This window comes from Hylobates moloch, unplaced genomic scaffold (assembly GCF_009828535.3).
Source record: "Hylobates moloch isolate HMO894 unplaced genomic scaffold, HMol_V3 SCAFFOLD_12, whole genome shotgun sequence".
Lineage (NCBI taxonomy): Eukaryota > Metazoa > Chordata > Mammalia > Primates > Hylobatidae > Hylobates > Hylobates moloch.
The window spans coordinates 1,961,306-1,987,816 of NW_026652287.1; the positions used below are offsets into that span (position 1 = coordinate 1,961,306).

General features: G+C 45.6%; 1 protein-coding gene and 1 pseudogene across 12 annotated transcripts in view; one reads left to right on the forward strand and one right to left on the reverse strand.

Annotated features, from left to right (window-relative positions):
• The window catches only part of STX2 (syntaxin 2), a 49,535-nt gene that overhangs the window by 2,343 nt on the left and 20,681 nt on the right, over nt 1-26,511 (forward strand). For 3 of the 12 annotated variants that reach the window (XM_032168261.2, XM_032168262.2, XM_032168260.2), the window contains exons 2-4: nt 9,813-9,887; nt 15,353-15,452; nt 23,856-23,930. In XM_032168261.2, the coding sequence (XP_032024152.1) occupies nt 9,813-9,887; nt 15,353-15,452; nt 23,856-23,930 (250 nt within the window). Of the gene's footprint in view, nt 1-3,144; nt 3,268-9,812; nt 9,888-15,352; nt 15,453-16,470; nt 17,009-23,855; nt 23,931-26,511 lie in introns of those variants that run through there. The other 9 variants (XM_058425472.1, XM_058425475.1, XR_009209035.1 and 6 more) reach the window with 7 other exon arrangements.
• On the reverse strand, nt 21,454-21,551 carry LOC116479822 (small nucleolar RNA U13; annotated as a pseudogene).

Genomic DNA, 26,511 nt, shown 5'->3' on the forward strand with positions numbered 1-26,511 from the left:
AAAAAAAAAAAAAGCTTAATGTCATTGAACATGAGAGCTGTGACTATTTTGGCAAAATATAGCCAAATTTATATGTTGGGGAATTGTGAGAAAGTACCTTTTCTTGGCTTGAATAGCAAAAAGCAAATAAGGCAGTTATTTGTCACTCAGTTTCTATATATCCCAACCCTTCCTGAAACAGTAGAACATGTCAATCAGTTTTGTTCTAGAATGGCAGAGCTCAGAAGTCAGCTCATCTACTTCAATACTATCCTGCTTTAGATACAGCCACTGAGCAGTCAGAGAGTATATCCGTGGAAGTTTCCACTTCTGGAGTTTCTCATCTCGGGCAAATAATTTTTAAATCTCTCACAACTTTTTCTTGTATGTAAAGTGGGGACAGTGTTATCTCTCTTGTCCATCTCATAGAGGGAGTTACGAAGCATAAAATTATCTAATGTGTGAAGCTCTGGGAGAAGGTGGGAGGGAGCAAGTGCTAGGTAATTATAAGTGTGATTAATGTTTACCAGAATTTTTGTTTTTAGGGAGTTATAAAAAGCAGCCTTCTGGCTGGGTGCAGTGGCTTTCACCTGTAGTCCCAGCACTTTGGGAGGCTGAGGCGGGCGGATCACTTGAGCTCAGGAGTTCAAGACCAGCCTGGGCAACATGGCAAAACCCTGTCTTTACAAAAAACATACAGTAAATTAGCCAGGTGTAGTGGCATATGCCTGTGGTTCCAGCTACTCAGGAGGCTGAGATGGGAAGATTGCTTGAGCCCAGGAGGTGGAGGTTGCAGTGAGCCAAGATTTTGCCACTGCCCTCCAGCCTGGGTGACAGACAGATTGAGACCCTGTCTCAAAAAAAGAAAAAAGAACAACCTTCTCCCTAATATAAAATAGTAAGTTAAAACTGAATTTGAAGTTTAATAACTTTTAATATTTAAAAACCCACGTTAAAGTTACCAGATACAAGTTTAATTCCCTCCCCGCCCGTCCCAGGAAATGTGTCCTTTCCAAGTAGCTCTTAGAGTAGTTGAATGTGTATTCACAACCATGCTTCTAAATGGCTGGTGTTTTTTTTCTAGGTAAAGTTTAATATTTTGTTGGTTAAAATGCCTCATCTACAATGTCCATATGAACAAGATATTTGTGATGCTTCCAAAAAGTTTATTTTATTAGCTGTTGATGCTTGTTCCTGTGAAAAATGTACCTCTGATAATTACATGGAAAGGGCTTAAAAATTAATTTGCTCAATACAGTTTGTATTGACAGATTTCGTTTCTAAACAGTGATTCTGTTTTTGAGCAACCAGTCATTTGGGCATAGAAAGTTTGCATGACTTGGTCCAGATCTCCGACACTCTTAAATCCAGAAAGATATTTCTGATTTACAGAAAGTAAAAGACTCGCCCATCCAACAGGTACTTGAATGTCAGGCCTCTAGCAGATCATGTGCTGGGTGCAGAGAGACACAGCAGTGAACTGAGCGTGGGTGCAGATGCATGCAGCCTGGGAAGGAAGAGTGACCGAGGTGTAATGAAATTCACTTTAGGATGTAAGCAAAACGGAATAGCTATTCTATAAGATAACCACCCCAAACATATTTTGATTACTTTTTTAAAAAAGTTTATGAACATTGATATATTTATTATATTTGATATATATTTATGATATATATATTTATTATAGTGAGGAATAGATAAACCACATATTTCATCTGTGGGAATTGTTTGCATGATAATAAACAATAAATACACAGTAGCTCTGTGGTGTTTTAGTAGACCTAAAAGAAATGAGAACGTTATTTTTCATCCTGGTTTCAAAGTGATGAACTGCAAATATAATCTCTTTTTTTTTTCTTTGAGACAGGATCTCACTGTGTCGCCCAGGCTGGAGTGCAGTGGCACGATCACGACTCATTGCACCCTTGATCTCCCAGGCTCAAGCCATCCTCCCACCTCCGCTTCCTGAGTAGCTAGGACCACAGGCGTGTGCCACTGCACCCAGCAAATTTTTGTATTTTTTGTAGAGATGGGGTTTCGCTGTGTTGCCCAGGCTGGTCTTCAACTCTTGAGCTCAAGCAGTCTGCCCACCTTAGGCTCCCAAAGTGCTGGGATTTCAGGCGTGAGCCACCATGCCCAGCCTGCAAATATGATTTCTTAAATGGTGGAAAACACTGCTCAGATATTTTTAAAAGTTATTTTTTGACAGCTCATGGTTGCCCATGTAGTGCAGAATGTTGTATAGTGAAGATTCAGGTTCCAATTCATAAAATAAGAAGATTTAAAAGCTTCATTGGAACTTAAAATACTGAGAATTTCATATATGAACATAATTTTATATATGCATATATTTATAGTTTAGAATTTCATAATTTATGCAATCCTGCCAAATTTTTATATTTTGTCTGTTCTCATACAAACAGTTCCTGCAGTTGGAGTCTATAGTTTCTCTATTCTTAACTATACTAGGTTTATTCATTTGTATATCTAAACATGTCCTTTGGTTTGAAAAGCAAAATCTATACATTTTCACAGATTAATCACTTCTTGTTTTTAACCTGAGGTCTATTCTGAATTTAAGGAGTAGCAACTCTAAGAAATAACTGATCCATAGAAGAGCTCCCTGGGAGCCCAGATCTATTGCCTTGTGGTGGCAGGATTCGCTCCTGCCTCCGGACTGCTGTGCCCCCTCCTCCCTGCCCTTGCAGGTGCTGCTCCCTTTGTCTCAACCACTGGACTTCTCCCTCTGCGCCTTCTCTCTTGCCTTGTACCCTGTTTTTTTTTTTTTTTTTTTTTGAGACAGAGTCTCACTTTCTTGCCCAGGGTGGAGTGCAATGGTGCGATCTCAGTTCACTGCATTCTCTGCCTCTAGGGTTCAAGCAATTCTCCCGCCTCAGCCTCCCATGACACCCAGCTGATTTTTGTATTTTTTAGTAGAGATGGAGTTTCACCACATTGGCCAGGCTGGTCTCGAACTCCTGACCTCAGGTGATCCACCTGCCTCGGCCTCCCAAAGTGCTGGCATTACAGGTGTGAGCCACCGCACGTAGCCTCGCACCTTTTTTAGTCTCAGATTAGGCATCACCAGGAAGCCTTCCTGCCTCCCTTTCCTCGCATGTTCCCAGAGATGGCACATCTTGTCTTGGGGCATTCTGGACACAGATGCAGTCCTGTTTTTTCCTGCACCCTTTCCCTGGCTCTTCAACCTTTTCAGGGCAGATGCATGCTGTCATTTGTGCTCTGAAGCCTCAGTATTCTGCATGGTGCCTGATCCAGAGCATCTGCCAGGTATTTATTGAATCAGTGTGTTTTCATTTGAAAATGCCCATGGTAAGAAAAATGTAGATGCCACTGGAATCTGTTGTCTTCAAGGCCTTTTGGTTAAAAGGGACAGAAACCCATCAGCTAAAGCAGAAAAGGGAGATTTATTAAAAGGCAGAGTGGGCTGGGTGGGGGGACTCATGCCTGTAATCCCAGTACTTTGGGGGTCCGAGGTGGAAGGATCACTTGAGGTCAGGAGTTCTAGATCAGCCTGGTCAACATGGTGAAACCCCGTCTCTACTAAAGATGCAAAAATTAACTGGGGTAGTAGGTGCCTGTAATCTCAGCTATTTGGGAAGCTGAGGTGAGAGAATAGCTGGAACCTGGCAAGTGGAGGTTGCAGTAAGCCAAGATCCTGCCAATGCACTCTAGCCTGGGTAACAGAGTGAGAATCCATCTCAAAAATAAATAAATAAATAAATAAATAAATAAATAAATAAATAAGGTAGAGTGATTTCCCCCAGGCTTTGAGGGCACGTAGTACCATCAGCCCTCATGAGGGATGGAGTTAAGACGCAGTGAGCCACTGAGGTCCTTCCTGTCCTTGTGTCGTGGCCGTGTTGCGCTTGCCGGGTCTCTGTGTGTGTGTCTCTGTTTCCGTTTCTTGGCTTCTGTCATTTGTGTGTACTTTCCCACTCTCCTCCCCCTTGTCTGTGTCTGCCCTTCTCTTGCTCTTCATTCGTTCATTCACTCGTTTGTTGACCTGGTCATCACTGACTGGTGGCTGTGTGCCAGGCACTGCTGTGGGCAGAATGCCTGGGTTGTGAAAAGACAGAAGTCCTTGCTCTTGTGCAGTCTGCAGCTGGGAGATAGACAGCAGCTGAGCCGATGCATCAAGTGTCTTTGTCAGTCCTTGCTGTGAAGGAATAAGCAGGGTGAGGGTGAGGGTGAGGGTGAGGGTGAGGGTGAGGGTGTGGGTGTGGGTGCCTTGGCTGGGCGGGTCAGGGGACCACCCCGTGAGCTGAGCTGTGGATAAGAAAGCGGCCATGGACAGGGCTGGGGGAGGGTGCCCTGGGCAGAAGGCATAGCAAGTCCAGAGGCCCGGAGTTGGGAAGGAGTTCATGCAAGGGACAGAAAGATGCTGTCAGTAGTGAGTGGATGGTCAGTAGTGGGCGGAGGTGAGACATGAATGAGCTGGAGAGGCTGGCTGGAGCCAGGTCATGTGGGTTTCTCTTCGTCTCCGCAACCTGGTGTAAGGGGGCTGCCCCCAGCCCCCAAGTTTAAATGCTCTCTGGTTCAGGTTCTCAGGGCTTCATCATGTCAGTTCTGATCCTCATTCCTGGGGCGAGATGATGTGATGGGCCCTTGGTAGCTCAAGATTAGCCTGGCAGTGTCTCATGTCCATGTGCCATGCTGGGGGCATCCAATTTATTGCAACTGCTTTGGAGAGCAATTTGGCATTGTTTAGTGAAGCTGAAGACGCTTAAACCCCATGGCTCAGTGGTCCTCTCTCTGCGTGTGTGTGTGTGTTCCAGAAAACCATCCTGACATGCATGTGCAGCCGTGTAACTGGTTTGTTACATTGTTGGTAATGGAAAAATATTAGGCACGATAGGAGCCTGGATGGATACATCATGGCTTCTTATATAATGGAGTGTATGCAGCAATAAGATGAATGTATGAGGTTGAACCATATGGTGTGGTTTTACCTAACACTAGAGCGATATATGCTGAGTGGAGAAATCTGAATGTATAGCTGAGAAGAAAAATTAAAAAAATGATTAAATTGCAGAGGCAGGCCGGGTGTAGTCGCTCACGCCTGTAATACCAGCACTTGGGGAGACCAAGGTGGGAAGATTGGTTGGACCCAGAAGTTCAAGGCCAGCCTGGGCAACATGGCCAGACCTCATCTCTAAAAAAATATGTGTGCCTGTAGTCCCAGCTACTCAGGAGGCTGAGGCGAAGGGATCACCTGAGCCTAGGAGGTCGAAGCTGTTGTGAGCTATGATCACACTACTGCCCTCCAGCCTGGGTGACAGAGCAAGACCCTGCCTCCAAAAAAAAAAAAAAAAAAAAAATTGCAGAAGTATAATACTATTTACATAAATTTTAAGTGCCTGTTAAAAAGTATTTATATAATAATAATGGAAACAAGTGTTAGTAAAAATACAAAAAAATAAAAAAGTATAACATTTTATTATAGGTATAAAAGTGTAATTAACCATGCAAAAATATGAGAAAGTAGGTTACGTTTAGCACCGTAATTACAAACTGGCCCAGAGTCAGCATTTACATGTTTATTTATTTGTTTGTTTTTTGAGACAAAGTCTCTCTCTATCACCAGGCTGGAGTGGCAGCATCACTGCTCACTGCAGCCTCAATCTCCTGGGCTCAAGGGATCCTCACAAATGTGAGCCACCACGCCTGGCTAATTTTTGTATTTTTTTGTACCAAAAATGGGGTATCACCATGTTGCCCAGGCTGGTCTCAAACTCTGGAGCTTAAGTGATCCTCCCAGTTAAGCCTCCCAAAGTGCTGGGATTACAGGCATGAGCTGCCGCACCTGGCCAGCTTTTACCTATGTTTAATTACAAGTATTCTTTTCTTTCTTTACCCAAGTGATTTAATTGTGAAAAGTAAGTCAAAGTATTCTAGCAACAAAGTACTAAAACCACGGTGTATATGCCAAGGTTTATAATTTATTTGCCCACAATTATTATTTGTATGGAAGGTCCTTAGCGTATGTGTGAACAACAGGCAGAAGAAAGCCAGGATTCTGTCCAGCTTTGGACTCTGCCATTTGTGGTAGTTCAGATTCTGTTGAATTATAAATGATGATCGTTCCAATGGCAAGTTACTCTTTTCTGTTAAATAGTCTCTAAACCAGGAAGCTACCTGCTACCTGTTCCTGACAATAGTATTCACACAGGGAGAGTTGTGATTTTACTATAATGCTACTTTTAAGGAGACTTCTGTTAACATTTAACAGAAATGGAATGTTGATATTTAAATGTTTATCCTGTACTTCGACACTTGGGAAATCAAGTATGTCATATAGGAGAGTATTCCCTGGCTTTTAGTAAACATTTGCCACAAGCAGTTTGGTTATTTACAATAAATACCCTCTCATAATCATGGCTGTTGCACAGCTATTGCACTATCTCAGCTTGAAAGACTGAATATGGACATTCATTGAAGACAAGAATAATGTAGCTTAGGGATAAAGCCAAAAAGATTGCTTTGGTCATTTTGTTTTATTTTTTTGAATGGAAAAGCAAGGACGGTATTATTGGGTCTGTTTCCTGTTACCTAATCAGTTTTGAGACTTCCAGGTAGAAATAAGACGTAAGTCAAGGCTTAAGAATAAGAAATAAGACAATAGAGGAAACATATTCCAGTCATGTGGATCTTTCCTGGTCTACAGGTAGAGAAACAAACTGTTTACCAGCAGGTGAATGACTCGGAACAAAAATCTGCCCGTGCCGTGGGTTCAGAGTGGAGGAGGATTGACGCCACGCCACTGTTGGGGGTGCATCACACAGCATGGGACGGTCACCATGGGAGAGGAGGGTTGAGCGTCTGATTGTTTACGCCACACCACTGTGGGGGGTGCATCACACAGCATGGGACGGTCACGATGGGAAAGCGGCCTGCTTTCACAGGGAAGCGTGGTGCTGGGGAGCATTGAGATGGGTGCAGCCTCTTTCCTGGAGCTGCAGGTGCAGTCTCCACAGTAACATCTGCCTCGTGGGATTTGCCTCAAGATGGTCTTGTGGTGTGGGGGTAGGAAGTAGTGGGAAGCGGTGGGTGTCCACCGGAAACAAGACAGGCTGTAGCTTGACCATTGTTGAGCCCGGGTGATGGCGACACTGAGGGCTCACCATAGTATTCCTTCTACTTTTGTATATGTTTACAGTTTTCCAAACAAACAAAAATGAGGTGACTTTGAATCTAGAACCTAAAGTTCCTGGCAGAGCAGGGAGGTATGAGATGCCCCGAGAGCCATGTGGCACCTCCAGGGTGGGGTGAAGCACTTTAATGGCCCGGCGCTCAGGGCCACAAGCGCAGTCTGCAGCTCAGTTTCAGCTCTCCACCCCTCCTCCCCACCCCCTCCATGGGTATTTGGGTGAATGCACAGTCAGTCAATGACTTAACGCGGTGATGCTTCACTCCATCATTCCTGGCCCTGCGCCTCAGACCACACAGCTGAGAAGACAAGGCAGATAGCTATAGGGAATCAGTGAGACCAGCTAGTGGGATTTAGTGCCCAAGCGAGCACTTGGAGACAGGGAGGGAGCAGGCTGTGGGCCCGAGAGGCGGGGCTGGCACGCACAGGGGAGTAGATCCTCTTTCTGAGAGAGGGGGTCCCCTGCAAGGGGAGTCTGGGACCTGGCCACCAGGCCTGGCCTGCATGGCTGGTGGGGCTCCGCAGCACAGCTCCTCCCCCCATCCCATCTTCCCCCAGGGTAGAGTGTGCTTGTTAGAGCAGGGTGTGTGGAATCACAGTCACAGGCTGTTTCTGCTCTGCCGTCCCTGCTGAGTGATCCCTGCACTGTGTTTCAGCCTCCTCACTGGCAACATGGGGACCATAAAATTAATGAGAACGTGTGTGTAGAGTATTTCAAATTGCCAACTCTTGTGAGCTGGAAGTAAAGGATGGCTCTTAACTCTTTTTAAGAGGGTCAACATAGTACAGTTGTTAAGATGGGAAGTTTTGTAAAGTCAGACCTGGCTTCAGCTACTGGTTCGGCACCGCTTGGCTCTGAGACCATAACCATTGAGCATGTGTTCTACTCTGAAATAGCAATGCCAGTACCTGCCTCCTGGTGGGGACTAGGGGGTGTGGTACCAGGAGGATTGACAGATAACACACCTGGTTTGCCTCCTGCAGACCCTGGGCACCGGCACTCAATATCCTTCAGCCGTTCTGTTTTGGTTTTTAGAGTGGTGTGGGATCCTGGAGAAGAGTGTTAAACTATGTGTGTCTGTCTTAATGTTAGTTTCTGCTGCTTGTCAGTTGATTGCCATTTTGTCTTTTTTCTTTTTGAGACAGAGTCTCGCTCTGTCGCCCAGGCTGGAGTGCAGTGGCGCGATCTCGGCTCACTGCAAGCTCCACCTCCCGGGTTCATGGCATTCTCCTGCCTCAGCCTCCCGAATAGCTGGGACTACAGGTGCCCGCTACCATGCCCGGCTAATTTTTTTTGTGTTTTTAGTAGAGACAGAGTTTCACCGTGTTAGCCAGGATGGTCTCGATCTCCTGACCTCGTGATCCGCCCGCCTCGGCCTCCCAAAGTACTGTAATTACAGGCATGAGCCACCGCGCCTGGCCCATTTTGTCTTGAAGTGCTGCTTTGCTTAGAATTATGAGTGTACGGGCCGGGCGCAGTGGCTCATGCCTGTAATCCCAGCAATTTGGGAGGGTGAGGCAGGCGGATTGCATGAGCTCAGGAGTTCGAAACCAGCCTAGCCAACATGGTGAAATCCTGTCTCTACTAAAAATACAAAAAAAAAAAAAAAAAAAAAAAAGCCGGGTGTGGTGGCAGGTGCATGTAATCCTAGTTATTCAGGAGGTTGGGGCACAAGCATTACTTGAACCCGGAAGGTAGAGGTTGCAGTGAGCCGGGATCCTGCCACTGCACACTCCACACTCCAGCCTGGGCGACAGAGTGAGACTTTGTTTCCATAAAAAAAGAGTAGGGACTAGAAATAATTTTATTAATAAAAGCCTTTATTGGTTTATATATTAATATTACCCATGAAAGTAGTGTTACCTTATAAAACACGGATAAATATCTTATCCTTAGGGTCTTCTGATGGAGATGGGACAATACTATCTCTATTTCATGGACAAGAGGCAGAGACTGAGACAAGCTAATGGGCTGCTGGGGAGGAGGCTGGAGCCCAGGTCTTCAGCTCCTCATCAATGGTCATTCTTCCGGGTGATGCTGGGTTTTTTTTGTTGTTGTTGTTTTGTTTTTAGAGACAGGGTCACTGCAGCCTCAACCTTCCAGGTTCAGGTAGTCTTCCCACCTCAGCCTCCTAAGTAGCTGGGACCACAGGCATGTGCCACCATGCCTGGCTAATTTTTTGTAGAGACAGGGTTTCACCACGTTGCCCAGGCCGGTCTTGAATTCCTGGACTTAAGCATTCTGCCCCCCTCAGCCTCCTAAAGTGCTGGGATTACAGGTGTGAGCCACTGCGGCTGGCCAGTGTTTTTACTGTTTATGGAAAATATGCAACGCAAGCAGTTTTGCTTCTTGAGGGTAAAACTGACCTGTGTTATATTGACTTACATAGTGAGAACTAAATGATTCTAAGCAGCTTAGTTTTGAGAAAGCCACCCCTTGCTTCTCTCCAGGTCTTCCACCTTCCGGCTGCTTCAGCCAGGATCTGTCGTGTTGAAAATGTTGGGGAGTTCAATTGGGGTAGATAGTGGTGGCTGCTAGTTTGTTACAATTTGGTGCTCTAGTGAGTTGAGATCTTGTGGGTATTGAACTGTTTTTGTATTTCAGTTCGCTATTTGTGCCTACATAAACACTTAAAAAAACTGAATTTTCCATTTTTCATTGTAGTGTAGGAAGAATGATGATGGAGACACAGTTGTTGTGGTTGAGAGAGATCATTTCATGGATGATTTCTTCCATCAGGTAAGAGCGTTTAATGAAACCCAATCATAGCCGGCCTACCTGTCCTCCCTCCCTCCCTCCACCCCTCCCCATCCCCCTTTCTCCCTCCCTCTCCTTTTCCTCCCCTCCCTTCCCCACCCCTCCCTCCCTCCCTTCCTTTTTTCCTCCCTTCTTTCTTTCTTTTTCTTTTTCCTTTTCTTTTTCTTGTTTTTGGAGACAGAGTCTCGCCCTGTCCCCAGGCTGCAGTGCAGTGGCACAATCTTGGCTCACTGCAACCTCTGCCTCCCAGGTTCAAGTGATTCTCTTGCCTCAGCCTCCCAAGTAGCTGGGACCACAGGTGCGTGCCACCACGCCCAGCTAATTCTTTTTTTTTTTTTGCATTTTTAGTAGAGATGGGGTTTCACCATGTTGCCTAGGCTGGTTTCAAACTCCTGAGCTTAGGCATTCTGCCCGTCTCGGCTTCCCAAAGTGCTAGGACTACAGGTGTGAGCCCTCGCGCCCAGTGGCTTTCTTCTTTAAAGATTTATATCAATATGATTGTGCATTTATCATATTTGAAATAATACTTCAGCTAATATTTTTAAAAGTTGTTGTTTGAATTACGTAAGTTCTCTGGAATTTTTAGTATGATCACAATGTTAATAATGAGAAAAACGCAAATCATCGTTCTGATGCAGTCCGGGAGGGAATTGGGTGCGGATGGTGGAGCTGTGCACGTGGCCTCCGCGTGGGCTGGGGCCGGGCCTGCAGCGCCCTCTGCTGGTGGGCGGCCACTTCTCCCACCCGGTGCTGGCTGCTGCAGCAGCGCCTCCTCCTTGCAGGCTGCCTTTTGGAGGTCCTGTGGCGCCCCTTAAGAGAGTTTTACAAAGGCCTCCCTGCAAGACGGGCAGTGTCTCAGAACGAGGCCTCCTTGGTTCTTCAGGAGGTGGTGGTTCCGGCAGCAGAGGTGGCGCCTGGCTGCAGGCACGGGTCAGGTGTGCGTGGCTCCCACCAGCACTGCCACCCCTCCACCGGTGGGTGTGAGTCCTGAGGCAAGTGCCTAGAGCAGAGGGCTCAGGGTCTGAAGTCGGTGACTGATCAGCTGTATGTGAGCTCAGGCAGAAGACTCAGAGGAAAGTCACAGGTGACCCAGTGGCTGATATTTTCAGACGCGGCGGCCTGCCGGTGCTGGGATCCTATCTGAGGTGTGAGGCCTCCCCCTCCTGCTTATCTCCCCAGCGCAGCTCTTGGGTTTAGGCCCTGCTGAAATTCTCAAACCTAAGAATTATCTGATCTAATGTAGCATAATTTCAAGTTTTTGAAATTGAGTCACAGAACAAATACATTGACCTTGTAAAACATGAAGAAAGGAAAACACACGTCCAGTGGGTTTTTTAACGACGGAACCTTCATTGCAGGACTCGCCTTGATTATGCTGAGTCTCATGGGATAGTTTCACTCAGCAGCCTCATCTGGCCTAGCAGGGCCTGGATTTGAATATTTTAATAGGTTTATAAAAGCATATGGAAAGTTATTAGTTTTTCATCTTCAACCAGAATTTCTTGAATATCTCACATAAGCCTAGTGACTGGTTTTCTAGTATTTGTTAGTTGCTACTGTTATTTAAAGGAAAAAACCATGAGATTAAATTGTTAGCTACAAGGAACTTCCTTTAAGGTATAAAGGAGTTAAGATGCTGGGATTTCCTGATTTCACTTCTTGGAAATGAGACTTTTTAAATTGTCTTTAGCCTTCCTGCCCCCTTTGTCAAATTATTATTTTTCTGATTTAATTCCTTTTACTTGGTTGCTTAACTCTTCCATGTAAGTTCTTTGTAAAAATGTATTTATTTTAAAGAATCTCCTGCCATTAAGTGTTGCATTTAATAGAAAAGTTACATAGTGCAGGCCGGGTGCAGTGGCTCATGCCTGTAATCCCAGCACTTTGGGAGTCCGAGGTGGGTGGATCACCTGAGGTCAGGAGTTCCAGACCAGCCAGGCCAACATGGCAAAACCCTGTCTCTACTAAAAATACAAAAATTAGCCAGGCATGGGGCGGGTGCCTGTAATCCTAGCTGCTTGGGAGGCTGTGGTGGGAGAATCGCTGGAACCTGGGAGGTGGAGGTTGCAGTGAGCTGAGATCGTGCCACTGTACTCCAGCTTGGGGCAACAGCTTGGGTGACAAAAAAAAAAAAAAAAAAGAAAAAGAACAGAAAAGTTACATTGTGCAATTCACTGAGTGCCATTAAGCTGTGGTCTTTGTCGAACTGGTGCCAGTCTGTCTTTGCTGCTGGCGTCTCAGGGCCATGTGGGAAACAGGTTACTCGTGCTTTAGGAAGGCTTGCCCAGTGCTTTTCCTCATTGGGTTCTAACTTAAGCTCAAGCTTTCATTTGTTAGTCAATTTATTTTGCACTTAATTTCTGTGAAATGACTTCCTAGACAAATACAGAAGCAAATAATATTTGTTAATATAAACTCATTCTGATCTTCAATATCACATAGAAGTTTGCAAGAGAAATGAATTTCACATGGTGTTTGGTTAACACTAAAACAGCGCTCTGAAGGGTGGCCAGGGAGTCTCGTTTCTGTGAAGATGATTTATAATGGAGCCAAAGGACCCCTGTGCTATGTTATTCCCGGACATAAAATGGTAGCTGGCACCATTCTCTCTCAGTGCCTGTCTGGGTCCAGGGTGTATAGCCCTGCAGTTTCCTGTTCCTCTGGAGCCATACGGGGGCTTGGAGTTAGCAGCGGTATATATTGCAGAACTCTCCAAGAGTTAAAATAATGTTTTTTTTCTTTTACTTTCTAACATATGTGTATTACTTTAGAAATGGTAATTTTTCTTTCTTTTTTTGAGATGGAGCCTCGCTGTGTCACCCAGGGTAGAGTGCAGTGGTGTGATCTCGGCTCACTACAGCCTCCTCCTCCTGGGTTCAAGCAGTTCTCTTGTCTCAGCCTCCTGAGTAGCTGGTGCTACAGGCACGCCACCATGCCTGGCTAATTTTGTATTTTTAGTAGAGACAGCATTTTGCCATGCTGGCCAGGCTGGTCTTGAACTTTTGACCTCAAGTGATCCGCTTGCCTCGGCCTCCAAAATGCTGGGATTACAGGTGTGAGCCACTGCTCCTGGCCTGCATGATTCTTTAATACTTAGACTTTTCAAATCTGGTCTGGGGTCCCTAAGACCCTTTCAAGAGGATTCTGTGGTCAAAGCTCTTTTCAAAGTAATACTAAGATGATCATTGCCATTTTCATTCTCTTATGACTGCACAATGATGGAGTTTCTCAGAGCCAACACACCAAACCCAGAAATATCTGTGATGATCAGGATGCTTTCTATTAAGCTAGACATTAGATTTACAAAAAGTGCAAATCACTGCCCGTTTCCACCGATTTTTTGGAGATCTATTTTTCACAGAAATGTGTCATTTATGTTGATACGTGTCAGTTTCCTGCTGCTGCTGTAACAAATCACCGCAATCACTGTGCTTCAACAACACGTTTATCACCTCCTCCTGGTTCCCTTCAACAACACGTTTATCACCTCCTCCTGGTTCCCTTCAACAACACGTTTATCACCTCCTCCTAGTTCCAGGGCCTGGAGAAGCTCAGGTGCTGGCAGGGCAGAGCTGCGAGCCTCCTGGAGCTGCCTTCCTCTCCAGCTTCCGCAGGCAGCCTGTGTTCTTGGTTTTCCTCCCTCTTCAAAGCCATCACTCCAGCCGCTCTTTTCATGATCAAGTGTCCTTTTTCCAACGTTGGTCCCCTTGCCTCGTCTTATAAGGACTCCTGTGGTTACGTTGGGCCCACCCAGATAATCCAGGGTAGTCTCCCATCTCAAGACTCAATTTGATCACATCTGCAAAGTTCCCGTTGCCATGCAAGGTGACATATTCACAGGCTCTGGGGTTAGGATGTGGATTGTGCCACAACATGTAATGGTTAATAATTACTTCTTCCTTTTTTTGTTTTTAAGAGCAGGGTCTTGCTCTGTTGCCCAGGCTGGAGTATAGTGGTGCAGTCACAGCTCACTACAGCCTCAACTTCCTGGGCCCAAGTGATCTTCCTCCCTCAGCCTCCTGAGTGGCTGGGACTGCAGGCATGCACCATCGTGCCCGGCTAATTTTCCTTTTTTTTTTTTTTTTTTTAAGTTTTTGTAGCGATGGGGGTCTCTCTATGTTGCCCAGGCTGGTCTTGAACTCTTGGCCACAAGTGATCCTTCTGCCTTGGCTCCCAAAGTGCTGGGATTACAGGCATGAGCCACTGTGCCTGGCCTATAATTACTATTTTGAAATGAGGAAGGAGGTAGGAGCTGGCAGCAGAGGATCTTGCTCCAGGGCTCACCTTGCTACTTCTGTAGCTGGATCTCCCTCTACTGCTGTCTTCTAAGAACACTTGCGACTTTAACCCATTTATGCCTAGTGTTCCATTATTGGAACGCTAAGCTTTTGCGAGTTATTTATATCCTACTGCTCAGGGTCATCACCAAGGTCTGATTTTTCACACATACACATTGCAGCCTCTGGCATAAATGGGTTAATGAGGACCGAACTGGAAAATTCAGGATAAATTCTCATCTCAAGATCCTTAGTTTAGTCACATCTGCAAAATATCTTTTGCCCTATAAGGTAACTCACAGGCCCAGGGATTAGGAACTGAACATCTTTGGGGCCATTATTCAGCCTACCATAGAGGTTTTTGAAGATAATGTTATGACTCCATCTAGATAAATCTTGCTAATGATACATTACATTTTGAAACAAATATTGAATTTAAACATTTAGAGGTCAAAGATAACGATTATGAAGGCTTGGCTGTATGAGCTATAGATACCTCCTCCCATAAGAGTATTATTATTATTATTTTCTTCTTTTTTTTTTGAGGCAGAGTCTTGCTCTGTTGCCCAGGCTGGAGTGCAGTGGTGTGATCTCGGTTCACGGCAACCTCTGCCTCCTGATTCAAGCGATTCTTGAGCCTCAGCTTCCTGAGTAGCTGGGATCACAGGTGTGTGCCACCTCACTTGGCTAATTTTTGTATTTTTAGTAGAGAAGAGGTTTCTCTATGTTGGCCAGGCTGGTCCTGAACTCCTGGCCTCAAGTGATCCGCCTGCCTTGGCCTCCCACAGTGCTGGGATTACAGGTGTTAGCCACTGTGCCTGCGTGTTTTATGGGCTTACTTCCTGGTTATACTGAGAATGGGTATTAATAGTAGGATGCTTCTAATTGGCTCCATCTGTGTCATGCTTGGGACTTGACTAGAAATTTTTACAACCTGGTAGGTTTTCCTGGTGAATGTTGATTGGTACTGCTTTAGGTATGAAGGTAGAAATATTCATAGGATATATCTTTATTTTTTAAATTTAATGATAGCAGTGTGAGAATGGGAGAGGCTTTTATTTCTTATGTGGTAATTATTTATTTCCCTCCTTTATTCTTCCCCTTTTCGGGGATGAAAAGTGGTCACAGATTTGAGTTTGCCATGCTGTAATGACTCTCTCTCTCTCCTAGGTTGAGGAGATTAGAAACAGTATTGATAAAATAACTCAATATGTTGAAGAAGTAAAGAAAAACCACAGCATCATTCTTTCTGCACCAAACCCAGAAGGAAGTAAGTTGTTGGTTTTCACAACAAAAAGTTTGTGTGTTTATGTGTCTCTCTTGATGTCTGCAGCACAGGCCTCAACTCTGGCTTCACGTTAGATTCAGGGGAGTTTGTACAAAATGCTGATACCCTAGAGAGTCTGAGGCATTTGGCCTGGGGCGAGCCAGGGCATCTGTATTTTTTTTTTTTAAAGCTGCCTGTATGATTCTAGTGGTCAGCCAGGGTGAGGACCACGATGCATCATATCCTAAAGAACACACGAAAGTGGCTCTGCAGAACTTAGAGGCCAAGATTAGACCACAGTTCAGCAAGTCAGCATTTTCTGTTCAGAGGGCAGTGGGTCAGGGATTGATCTGGAAAACAGTACTTGTAAGAGCAGAGTGAAATAGGAAGACGCACTGAGGTGACTCTGAAAGTCTTAAGGAGGAGCTTTTGTATGGACTGTGCTGCACTCCGTGCCTGTGGAGGATGGCATGGAAGAAATGGGTTTCTTTCTTTACCTGTTTATCCAAGTTCTCCCTGCCTCACATTTGCTTCCTTTTGAATCTGAGGCACACAGGAGAGTGAAAGGAGCTCAGTGGAAGCAGCTGGAGAACCTGGATTTTTGTCTCAATTTGCTTCCCCATGGTATTTGCATCTCCTCATTGGGAGAAAAGACATGATTTTAAATTAACTCAGCGTTAGGGGCATGGGAGTTATAGAGAAGTGTTTCATTGCTCTGGAATGATAAATATTGAAAGCTTTACAGGGGACATGGATCTGAGCAAGCCAGAGATTACAAATTGGAGTCCACACATCATGGTGGGGGGAGTTACTGTGTTAACAACGTTGAGTCTTTGAATCCATGAAAATGGCCCCTACCTCCATGACTTAGGCCGCCTTTAATGCCTGTCTGCGCCGTGCTGTGGGTTCCAAGGAGGGGTCTCACACATATTTGTTGTATTTATTCCTAGGTAGTCAATGTTTTGATGTTAATGCAAGTCGTATGTACTTTATTTTTTATTTATCTAATTTTTTTTTTGAGACAGAGTCTCACTCTGTCACACAGGCTGGAGTGTAGTGGCACAGTCTCGGCTCACTGCAACCTCCGCCTCCCGGGTTCGAGCGATTCTCCTGCCTTGGCCTCCTGAGTAGCTGAGACTACAGGTGCCCACCACCACGCCCAGCTAATTTTTGTATTTTTAGTAGAGATGGGATTTCACCATATTGGTTGGTCTTGAACTCTTGACGTTTGTGATTCACCTGCCTCGGCCTCCCAAAGTGCTGAGATTTCAGGCATGAGCCACCGTGCCCAGCTGTATCTCCTTTAAATGTCATTTTCTCTGTTTGTTGTTGGTATATAGAAATACAATGATTTTTGCTTATTGGCCTTGTACCCCTTGTCTAATGAGTTATTAATTCTAATATTCTCTATAGCTTATGTTGGATTGTCTCTGCACCCAGTCGTGTCATTGTGAATAAATAGTGACCGTTTTTACCGTGCAGCTCTTGTGGTTGTTAGTTTGAACTGACTTACTTAGCTGACCTCCAGTACAGTATTGAATAGAAGTGGTGATGGGGGCACATGTACTCTTGGTCTTAGAGGAAAGTTGCCAGCAAATACATTTTTTGTTGGAATATTACTTAGTGTAGCCGTACGTTGAAAAAATAAGAAAGTAGTATTAAATTGAAAAAATGCATTTTAAAATTTTGTGTGTCTTGTAAAATAATGTTCTGAGCCTCTGTTTATACCCTCTCAGTGACTCAGAAGTGTGTTTCCCAAAATGTTTCTGGAGCTGCCGTCTCATGAGCTAGTCCGCGCAGCCAGGGTGCTGCTTGCGGCCAGATCCTTCCGGGGACCTCTTCGTGCCGTCGCCCAGCCCCTCTTGGGAAGTTGCAGTACCCGTAGAATAATCAAGTCTCTGAGAAGTCTTCCTAGAAGGAAGCCTGTTTAGCTTTGTTTAGTGTTTCACACATTTATTTGCCCGTAGGACCTTTTATGTAACATCTGTTAACATCATGCTTAATGCTTAGGGAAATTGTATTTGAATAAATATCAGCGCTTTTTTTTGAATAATTTACCTCCAAAACATTTTTGCTGCCAAGTCATAGCAGAGAGAACTATTTTTTGAGTAAATTTAGAACTGTTACTGTTTCATGATAGTCCCTTTTGGGCTCTAAAAAAAACCATTGCTTTTTTGTCTTTTGTTTTGTGAGAGTGTGAACCAAAATGTAGGCAGCAGCCTCCAGCCGCTTCCTTGGTCAGTCTTTAAAAAGCAAAATGCAGTGATTCCTCTATCCCAATGATGGGCCCGGGATAATGCAGAGAGGGACAGGCTCTTGGCCTTCCCGCCTTGTTCCTAAAGGAAGAGGGGAAGGTGGGTGGGAGGAAGGGGGACTACTGTGCTCCGCTTCCCCCGTGTCTCCCCATCCTCGGGCAGGCGCTCTGCTTAGGTCCCGGTGAGCAGGGCTATCCCCGGGCTTCTGCCCTCCCGGAGGTCCCCCGTTAACCTCAGGACCCGGGGCAGGGCTGGGCACGGCGGCCGCCAGGTGGCGCCAGAGGCAGCCGGTCCCGGGCGGGTCCCCGGTCCTAGTACCGCCCGCGCCGCGCCACCTGCAGCCGCGGATCCCAGGGCAGAGGTGGACGAAGGACCTTTTACCTGCATTTTTCTTTTTTCACTTTCTACTTTTGTATTGTTTCTTTTTTCTTTTGTATTAAAAGGGTGTCATTGCAAAACGTAGAAATTTCAGGCCCTCCAAGACGCGGATCCAGCCCTGCAGGAGCATGAAGTGTGTGTGATTCTGGTTTGGGTTTTAGTGATGACGAGGCTGGGATTCCCCCTGCAGGACGGCGGGGATTTGATTCGCTCCTGCAGTCAGCCGTCAGCCTGGCTTGCACCCTGTGTTCGGGTGCGGTCGTCCTGCGGCTGCGTTCGCTCCCGTTTTCTCTGCTTCCTGTTCCCTCAGCGGTTCCCTGGGGCTCCGCTCCGAATGCGCTGGGCCCGCGTCTGCACCGTCTCCATCTCCAGCGCAGCCTGCTCCCGTGCATTCTGTGCTTTTCTGCGGGAAATCAGACTCATGGAGACGCGGCTCCTTGTGCGGAAGCCCTGGAGGAAGGGCCTGGAGGAAGCCGCGCCTCTGTGGCTCTGGATTCAGATCCTGTTCCACCGGTTATCCCTGTGTGGCCTTGGACGCATCACTTAACCTCTCCTGGGGCAGTTCCCACACGTGTGAAATGAGCTAGTGGTGGCATCTGCCTTTAATATATATATATATATATATATATATATATATTATTTTTTTTTTTTGTAGAAACAGCGTTTCTCACGATGTTACCCCTCTCCTGTCCCCTCCCCTAAAGGGCATGGGGGCAGCTCATGGGGCTTTCTCCCTTCAGAAATGAAGCCGCGCGTACTCCCCGTAAGGACCTGTGTGGCCAGGCTCCGGCATCCCCTCCCACTGCAGGGCCTTCCTAGGGAGTCTCGGCTCCAGGACCCCTGCCCTGCTTCAGCCCAGCTGCCCCCACCACAGGCTGAGACCACCCCACCCGAGGCCTTCCTGCCCTTGCGGTTCCTCTCCCCTTCCTTCTTACCTCCTTCAGTGAAGATTCGCTATTATCTGAAATTATCCTCAGTTTAGTATTATTCTCGAAGGATATTTTCACTGAGTAGAAGATTCTAGTTTAGAAGTTATTTTCTATCACCACTCTGAAGATTTAAAACATATTTTTCCAGTGTCTTTTGGCTTTACTTTTTTTTTTTTTTTTCAGCTAATTAGAGCTTTTAAGATATTTGGTTTTTGGTCTTTGGTTTTAGCAGTTTTACTTTAATGTTTGGAGATGTGGTTTTCGTTTTCTTTTTTCCGTCTTATAAGGCTTCTTTAATCTTTGGATTGACATTTTCTGGCTGTGTTTTGAAAAACTTTGGCCATTACTTCTTCAAATAGCATCCTTGCTCCATTTTCTGTCATCTCTCTTTGCGACTGGAATTGTATGTCTTTTAGAGCTTTTCAGTGTATCCCTTCTCTCTCTCCTCTTTTGTTCTCTATTTTTCATCATTTTTTCTCTATATATTTTATTTTGAAAATGTTTTCCCTGACTTATCTTTCGATTTCTCTTCAGTGATTGTCTTTCAGGTCAAGGAATCTTTCTTCATCTATGGAATTATTTTTGGATTGGTTTTAACTCCTAGAATTCCATTTGGTTCCTTTTAATACTGTCCTATTCTCTGACAAAATTTATGATCTTACATTTTATCTCTTTGAATTTAATTGTTTTAACGTCTGTGTCTTGTAACTTCATTAACTGGTGCCTCTGTGGATGGGTTAGTGTTGTCTGTTTTTGTTGGTTTTTTTTCATGTGTTTTTTTTTCTTTGTTTGCCTGGTTATTTTTGATTGAGTTTTGAGCTTTGTATTGGAATTATTTGTAGTAATAATTTGAGTCCTAAATGGTATTTTCTTTTTAAAGAGATGATTTATTTTTATTTCTGGCAGATGGCTAGAAGCACCAGCAATTCTGGATCTAATTTTAGGGATTTAGATGATTTAGACTGAGGCTTCAGCCCCTGCGAGGGCCAGCTTCCCACCTGACTGTTCCTCCTAGGGCATTGCCTCTCCAAGTCAGCAGTTTTCTCAGCTTCTCTGCAGCTCAGCTGCCTTTTATGGAGTTGGCACATGCCCCCAGGTAAAAGTGGCTGCAAAGGTGGGGCCCACCTCTTTGGGTTTTCTTCTTCTGAGTCTTCTTTCCTGCCTCGTTAGGTTTCTTTTTTTTAATTATTATTTTATTTTATGTTATTTATTTTCGCACCTTGTTAGGTTTCTAATGGCTTTACAGAGATTTGAAAAGAGTATTGTGTCTACCCTTTCTAATTGTTCTCAGCAGCGGGATTGAGCCGAACCACCTAGGCCGCTGGAAGAGGAGGTTCCTGATATCTCCGTCTGGTCTCAGTGATTTGAAATACCACCTTTATCAAATGTGACCTCATGGCCTGCGTCTGCAGCTTGCAGGATCGGACAGGCAGTGCCTCTTTTATTTTGCTGATGAGTTGCTCAAGCCTCGTGTGCCTGTAGTGGCACCTAGTTCACTCTTTCCTTCTTGAGTGCCCCCCACCCGTGCTGTGTAAGGGCCAAGGGCTTTCTTTGCCCAGGGGAGTGAGTCCTGCTGTGGCCCGCCAGCTCGAGAGGGAGACTCTCATCCACTGGCAGGCTCACCTCTCAGATCTCGTGGTTTCTGTGGCAGCGCAGTGGCTCAAGACCGTCTCCCGAGTCTAGTTGTCCTCAGCTGTGCTCAGGCGCTGGCTGGGCCGGACCCCTGCACAAATGCCCTTGCTGTGTGTACGTTTTAGCTTCGACTCCTACACTCAGCCCTCATTCCCCAGGCACAGTGGCCAGGCCTTGGGGGTGTTTGCATCAGCCTCACGCACCACAGGAGCCAGCACCCCTGCCACAAACTATGGACCTGCCACCCTCTTTATTCATAGCAAGTCTCTCTAATTCCTGTTAAATGCCTCATTTTATAAGGCATTCTGTGTTCCCTTTACTATTCTAAAATGAAGTTCATAGATGATATAGCCTACCTACTTCCATAATTTTTAAAAAAAACATATAATATCCAAACTAATATGAAGGAGACATAAAATGGAAGTAACTTACATATTGAAGTACAGATTGTATTGTGCAGGCTCAGGCACAACACCAGAAAACAAAATTGAGGTGCTTGCCCCTCTACAAACAAGTCCTGTGACTGTGACAGCCAAGGCTGCAAGCTGATGAGGCGTTGTGATTCAGCTGCCGTTAGCAGGCTTCCCTGTGCTCTTCCTAAGGCAGTTGGTGTCACTGAAATAGAATGAAGTACAACTTTCTCGCCATGCAGAGTGGTGACATGGCAGTTGCATTCCTGAAAATCCACTGGATATTGAAACGATGCAGATGAAAATAGGGCTTATTCGTAAGCTGGAGTCAGGTTCTGGGCTCAGGAAAACAGGTCTGTTCTCCTGCCTGAGTGAGCAGTGTGCATTTGGCAGTTATGCAGGTCAGTGGGTGATGTGCTGATGTAATGAGGTTCGAGGGTGGCACATGTCACACGTGCACGAACACCCCGTCGTCACCCTCAGGAACTACAGGAGGACGGAGGCCAGTTCTTTGCTGTGTGGTGCTGGCTGGTGCCATTCCTGGCCCCTGTCTTCTGGATGCCAGCGGCTCTCCCTTTTTTATGATGACTGGAAGTACCCCACAAATTTCAGAATACCTCTTGGGGTGGTAGAAAGATTCCCCTGAGAATCTCCCTTTAGAAACATGTTCACAGAGGAGAACCACGAAATGACCCCTTTGTGTCTAGTTTCTCTTTTTTTCTAGTTTCATCCATTATCAGAATAATTTTTCTTCATTTTTTCTTTGCTCTTTGCTTTTTTAAATAGAGATGGCGTCTTGCTAATTGCCCAGGTTGGCCTTAAACTCCTAGGCTTAAGTGATCCTCCCGCCTCAGCCTCTGAAGTAGCTGGAACTACAGGTGCACACCACTGTGCCCTGCTTAAAAATAATCTTTCTAGGCTGGACGCAGTGGCTCACGCCTGTAATCCCAGCACTTTGGGAGGCCGAGGTGGGCAGATCACGAGGTCAGGAGCTCGAGACCAGCCTGGCCAATATGGCGAAACCCCATCTGTACTAAAAATACAAAAATTAGCTGGGTGTGGTGGTGGAGGCCTGTAATCCCAGCTACTTGGGAGGCTGAGGCAGGAGAATTGCTTGAACCCAGGAGGCAGAAGTTGCAATGAGCCGAGATTGTGTCACTGTACTCCAGCCTGGGTGACGAGAGCAAGACTCTCAAAAAAAAAAAAAAAAATCTTTCTAATGCATCTTTGCTGATATCTTTCTTTGCTCAGAAACCTTCAGTGCTGACTGGTGCCCTCAGTAAAAGCCCCAAACTCAGGCAGGCCTGCACACTCCTGCCCAGGCAGCCTGTAGTTGGCCTCCTCCCACACTAGTCACTACAGCCCACCGTCCTGCTGCTCTGTGCCATAGACCCTTCTTCTGCCTGGAATGGAAGCCACCAGTCTCTCTACTCCCAGGTCAGATGTCCCCTCCTGTGGGACAGCTGCAGTAGACGCTTCTCCTCTTCGCTGCCCATGGCATTTTGTGAAACCTGTCTCGTCCGTTGTTAGTTTCTGTGTGGCATTGGCACTTCCTGGGTTTGTCTTATCTTTTTTTCACTAAGTTGTTAGATCCCTGGTGATCGTCTTAGCCTCCTTAGTGACATGAGCCTTCGCACACATAAAGTACTCAGTAGGTATTACTGGTGCGTGACCTGTCACCTCTGGAGATCGCTCAGCTTCTGATCTGGCTCTGAAACCCTGGAGGAGCCAGGCTGTGTCTGATGACTGTAGCTGAGCATGGAAAGAAGACTTAGCACACGCTTGTGTGCAGTGGGTACTCGGGGCACCGTGCATGTGCTCAGCTGAGGGGGTGCCAGGAAGAGAATGGGCATCTCTGAAAGCTTTCATTCTTGGCCAAGTTGTCTATAGCAGAAACATTTGCCTTTTCCCCGGCTGATGCGTGTGAGATTGAGTGGGAGAGGCAAGTGCAGGACTCTCTAAAACGACCAACAGGGCTGCCGCCCTGTTTCAGCAACTTCTGCCCAAAGGAGAGAGAAGCCCCCTTCAGGTCACTTCAGCCACTGGACTGGCAAATGTGAGTGTGCAGCATGGAGCAGACATCCTGCCACCCTCCCTGGGCTCTGGGGCAGCCAGGCAGGAAAGCAGAGGCTGCTGTGATGCCCTGGGTGGCCTTAGGTCTCAGCACTGCCCTAGAGTGTCGGCTCCTGCTCTGCTGGCCTCCCTCCGTGTTAGGAGGCCGGCCCCTGCCTCCATCGCCCCCTGCCTCCATCGCCCCCTGCTTGCAGCCCTGAGTGTCTGAGAAGCCAGGCCAGGGCAACCGGCCCAGCAGCGCTGAAGTGGTGGCTGTGATTATTCGGGTGTCTTGGGGAGACAGCTGATAGCATGAGAGAAAAGCACACACACGGGAGACTTTGTTGAGATCATCATTACGTCTCCGTTTTCCTTTCCCAGGTCTAGGTGTTAGCAGTGGATTTAGGCAGCAGTTTCATTCATGGGTATAGACCAGCAAGTCTCAAACTTGTGTCACCTGGAGGGTTTGCTAACTCAGATTGCTGGGCCACTGCCCCCACCTCAGTTTCTGAGTAGGTCCAGGGAGGGCCCCAGGGATTTGTGTTTCTACTAAGCTCCTACCTGATATTTATGAAAGCTGCTGTTTAGGGACCCACCTTGAGAACCACTGGTATAAGCGGTAGTTTTTCTTACAGAAAAAAAGTGAATATTTACTAAGCATACTGTTTCACTTAAATTTATTGGATATCATTTATGTTGGATATTATAGCTCAGATGCTGTATTTTATTTTTTATTTTAAATTTTTATAGAAATAAAAGAAGAGCTTGAAGATCTGAACAAAGAAATCAAGAAAACTGCGAATAAAATTCGAGCCAAGTTAAAGGGTAAGTTTGAAGTTTTATGTTTAATTATTGATGTTGGGAGTATGGGTATTTGTTATTTTATTCTTTATTGGTTTTTGTTCTTTTACATTTTTAAAAATTAAAATAGTGACTGCTTTAAAATAAATTATTTGTATGTAATTCAGGGTACTAATTCATATTCAAAAAGGTTATATGTTTGCTTATAAACTGTTATACTGTTAAATTTTTTATGACATTTCAGGCTAAGTTGCAGATGTTTGGGAAGGTGAATTGCCAAGCTCTTCTTGAATGGACCCTTCAATTGCTCATTTCTTTCAAACTTTCAGTAGAATTTATTTGATGATGTTTGGCATTCCGCTTTAGCAGCAGTAGTATTTTGGGAGGCTTATAGCTTTTACATGGGACTTAACCAGGGGTTGCTTTTTCTCGATTTGGTAGAAGAACACATTGTATTTGATTTTTGCAGAATGGCATCAAGATCAAAAACAATCTCTGTGCAGATGATAAAATACTTTTATTACGGCGGGTTTAAGATGTGTGCAGAAGCAGAGAGAGGCGACCACAAGCCGACTCCCCACCTCCACAGTTCTCCATGAGCTCCCACCCCGACCCGCTCCCAGTCTATTCTGAAGCCCATCAAAGGCATCTGAGATTTCATCAGTGTGTATTTCAAAAACAGAAGCTTCTCCAAAAGCACAACCACAATTCTATCTAAACCCAAATTCATTATAATTACTTAATAGTACAGAACATCCAGGCAGAGTTTCTATTTCCCCAGTGGTCTTACGATTTTTTTTTTTTTTTGACAGTTTGCTTGAATTGAGTCCCAAATAAGGACCAAACCCTGGCTTTTAAAAATGAGATTTTCCCTTCATGGTTTTTCTCTCTGGCACTTTTTCCTTTGGTTGATGAAACCAGGACATTTGTCCTACAGAATCTGCCATGCTGCAGATTTTGCTGATCTTACCTCTGCAGCACATTTAATAGGCTCTGCTGTCCTCTGAATTTGCTGTAGGTTGGTAGCTAAATTCTCCAAGCTTTATCTGATTCAGGTGTTTTTTGTGGGTTTTTAAAATGTAAAGATGCAGCATCTGATTACAGATTTTATGTCCTCATGGTTACCTTAAGATGTTAATGGTGGCCGGGTGCGGAGGCTCGTGCCTGTAATCCCAGCACTCTGGAAGTCCGAGGCGGGTGGATCACGAGGTCAGGAGATCGAGACTCATCCTGGCTAACACGGCGAAACCCTGTCTCTACTAAAAATACAAAAAAAATTAGCCGGCCGCGGTGGCGGGTACCTGTAGTCCCAGCTACTCGGGAGGCTGAGGCAGGACAGTGGCGTGAACCCGGGAGGCGGAGCTTGCAGTGAGCCGAGATCACGCCACTGCACTCCAGCCTGGGCAAAAGAGCAAGACTCTGTCTCAAAAAAAAAAAAGATGTTAATGGTGACATTAACATTTTTTCTTGGCTCTAAGTAAGTTCAGTAAAATTTTAAATAAGATATAACATTCTTTTCTATTCTGTGATATTGTCAAAATGGATGATTATTTCCAAGACCCATAATTCATTAGAAGTTGCACGCAGTAATATCCTGATTTTATTTTATTTTATTTTTTATTTATTTACTTATTTTTTTTTTTGAGACAGAGTCTCACTCTGTCACCCAGGCTGAAGTGCAGTGGCACGATCTCAGCTCACTGCAGCCTCCACCTCCCGGGCTCAAGCAACTCTCCTGCCTCAGCCTCCTGAGTAGCTGGGACTACAGGCGCCCACCACCACACCTGGCTAATTTTTGTATTTTTAGTAGAGATGGGGTTTCGCCATGTTGGCCAGGCTGGTCTCGAACTCCTGACCTCAAATGACCCGCCCGTCTCAGCCTCCCAAAGTGCTGGGATTACAAGCATGAATATCCTGATTTTATTATTCCTTCTTTGTTTAGTTGCTGGAATAGTTATTTAAAAAGAAACCTTTCCCCTTCAACTCTTGAATTGGGTAGTTTCGAGAATTTAACTATGAGCCCACAGTAAATATAGAGGACAGCAGAGCCTACTGAACGTGTTGCAGGGTGAAATCAGCAAAATGTGCAGCGTGGCAGGTTCCGTAGGATGAATGACCTGGCTTCTCCAACCAAGGGAGCCAAAGCACATTCTGGGTCACAGATCATGGAGGACAGAGAGGATCCGCGTTGGACTCTCTCTCTCTGGTGTAATTTTCATAGGGCGGTTCCCTGGAGTCCTCCAGAGATGACCAGGGAGAGTCTCTGTTGCTGCCTCTCGTCCATCATCCTGAACACATGGATTTAAACACATCTGATGTTTTCATTGCTACGTTATCCTTAATGCTCAGATGGTCTCTTTGGCTAGTAGGGTGGACTCTTGAGTCCTTTTGGTAGCCCCCTCATTGTTTGTGACAGCCTTTCCACTTTTTGCTGTGACAAAAGTCCCTATGCTCATTTCACCCCTTTCCTGCCCTGGGCCTGGCATCAGCCATTTCCCCAGGGAGCCCTGCTCCTCTGTCTAAAGAATGTTCTAGACACCGAGATCAGCATGCTGGGGAATGTATTGCTATACATGACGATGACCTGACCATTCTTTCCTAGGCT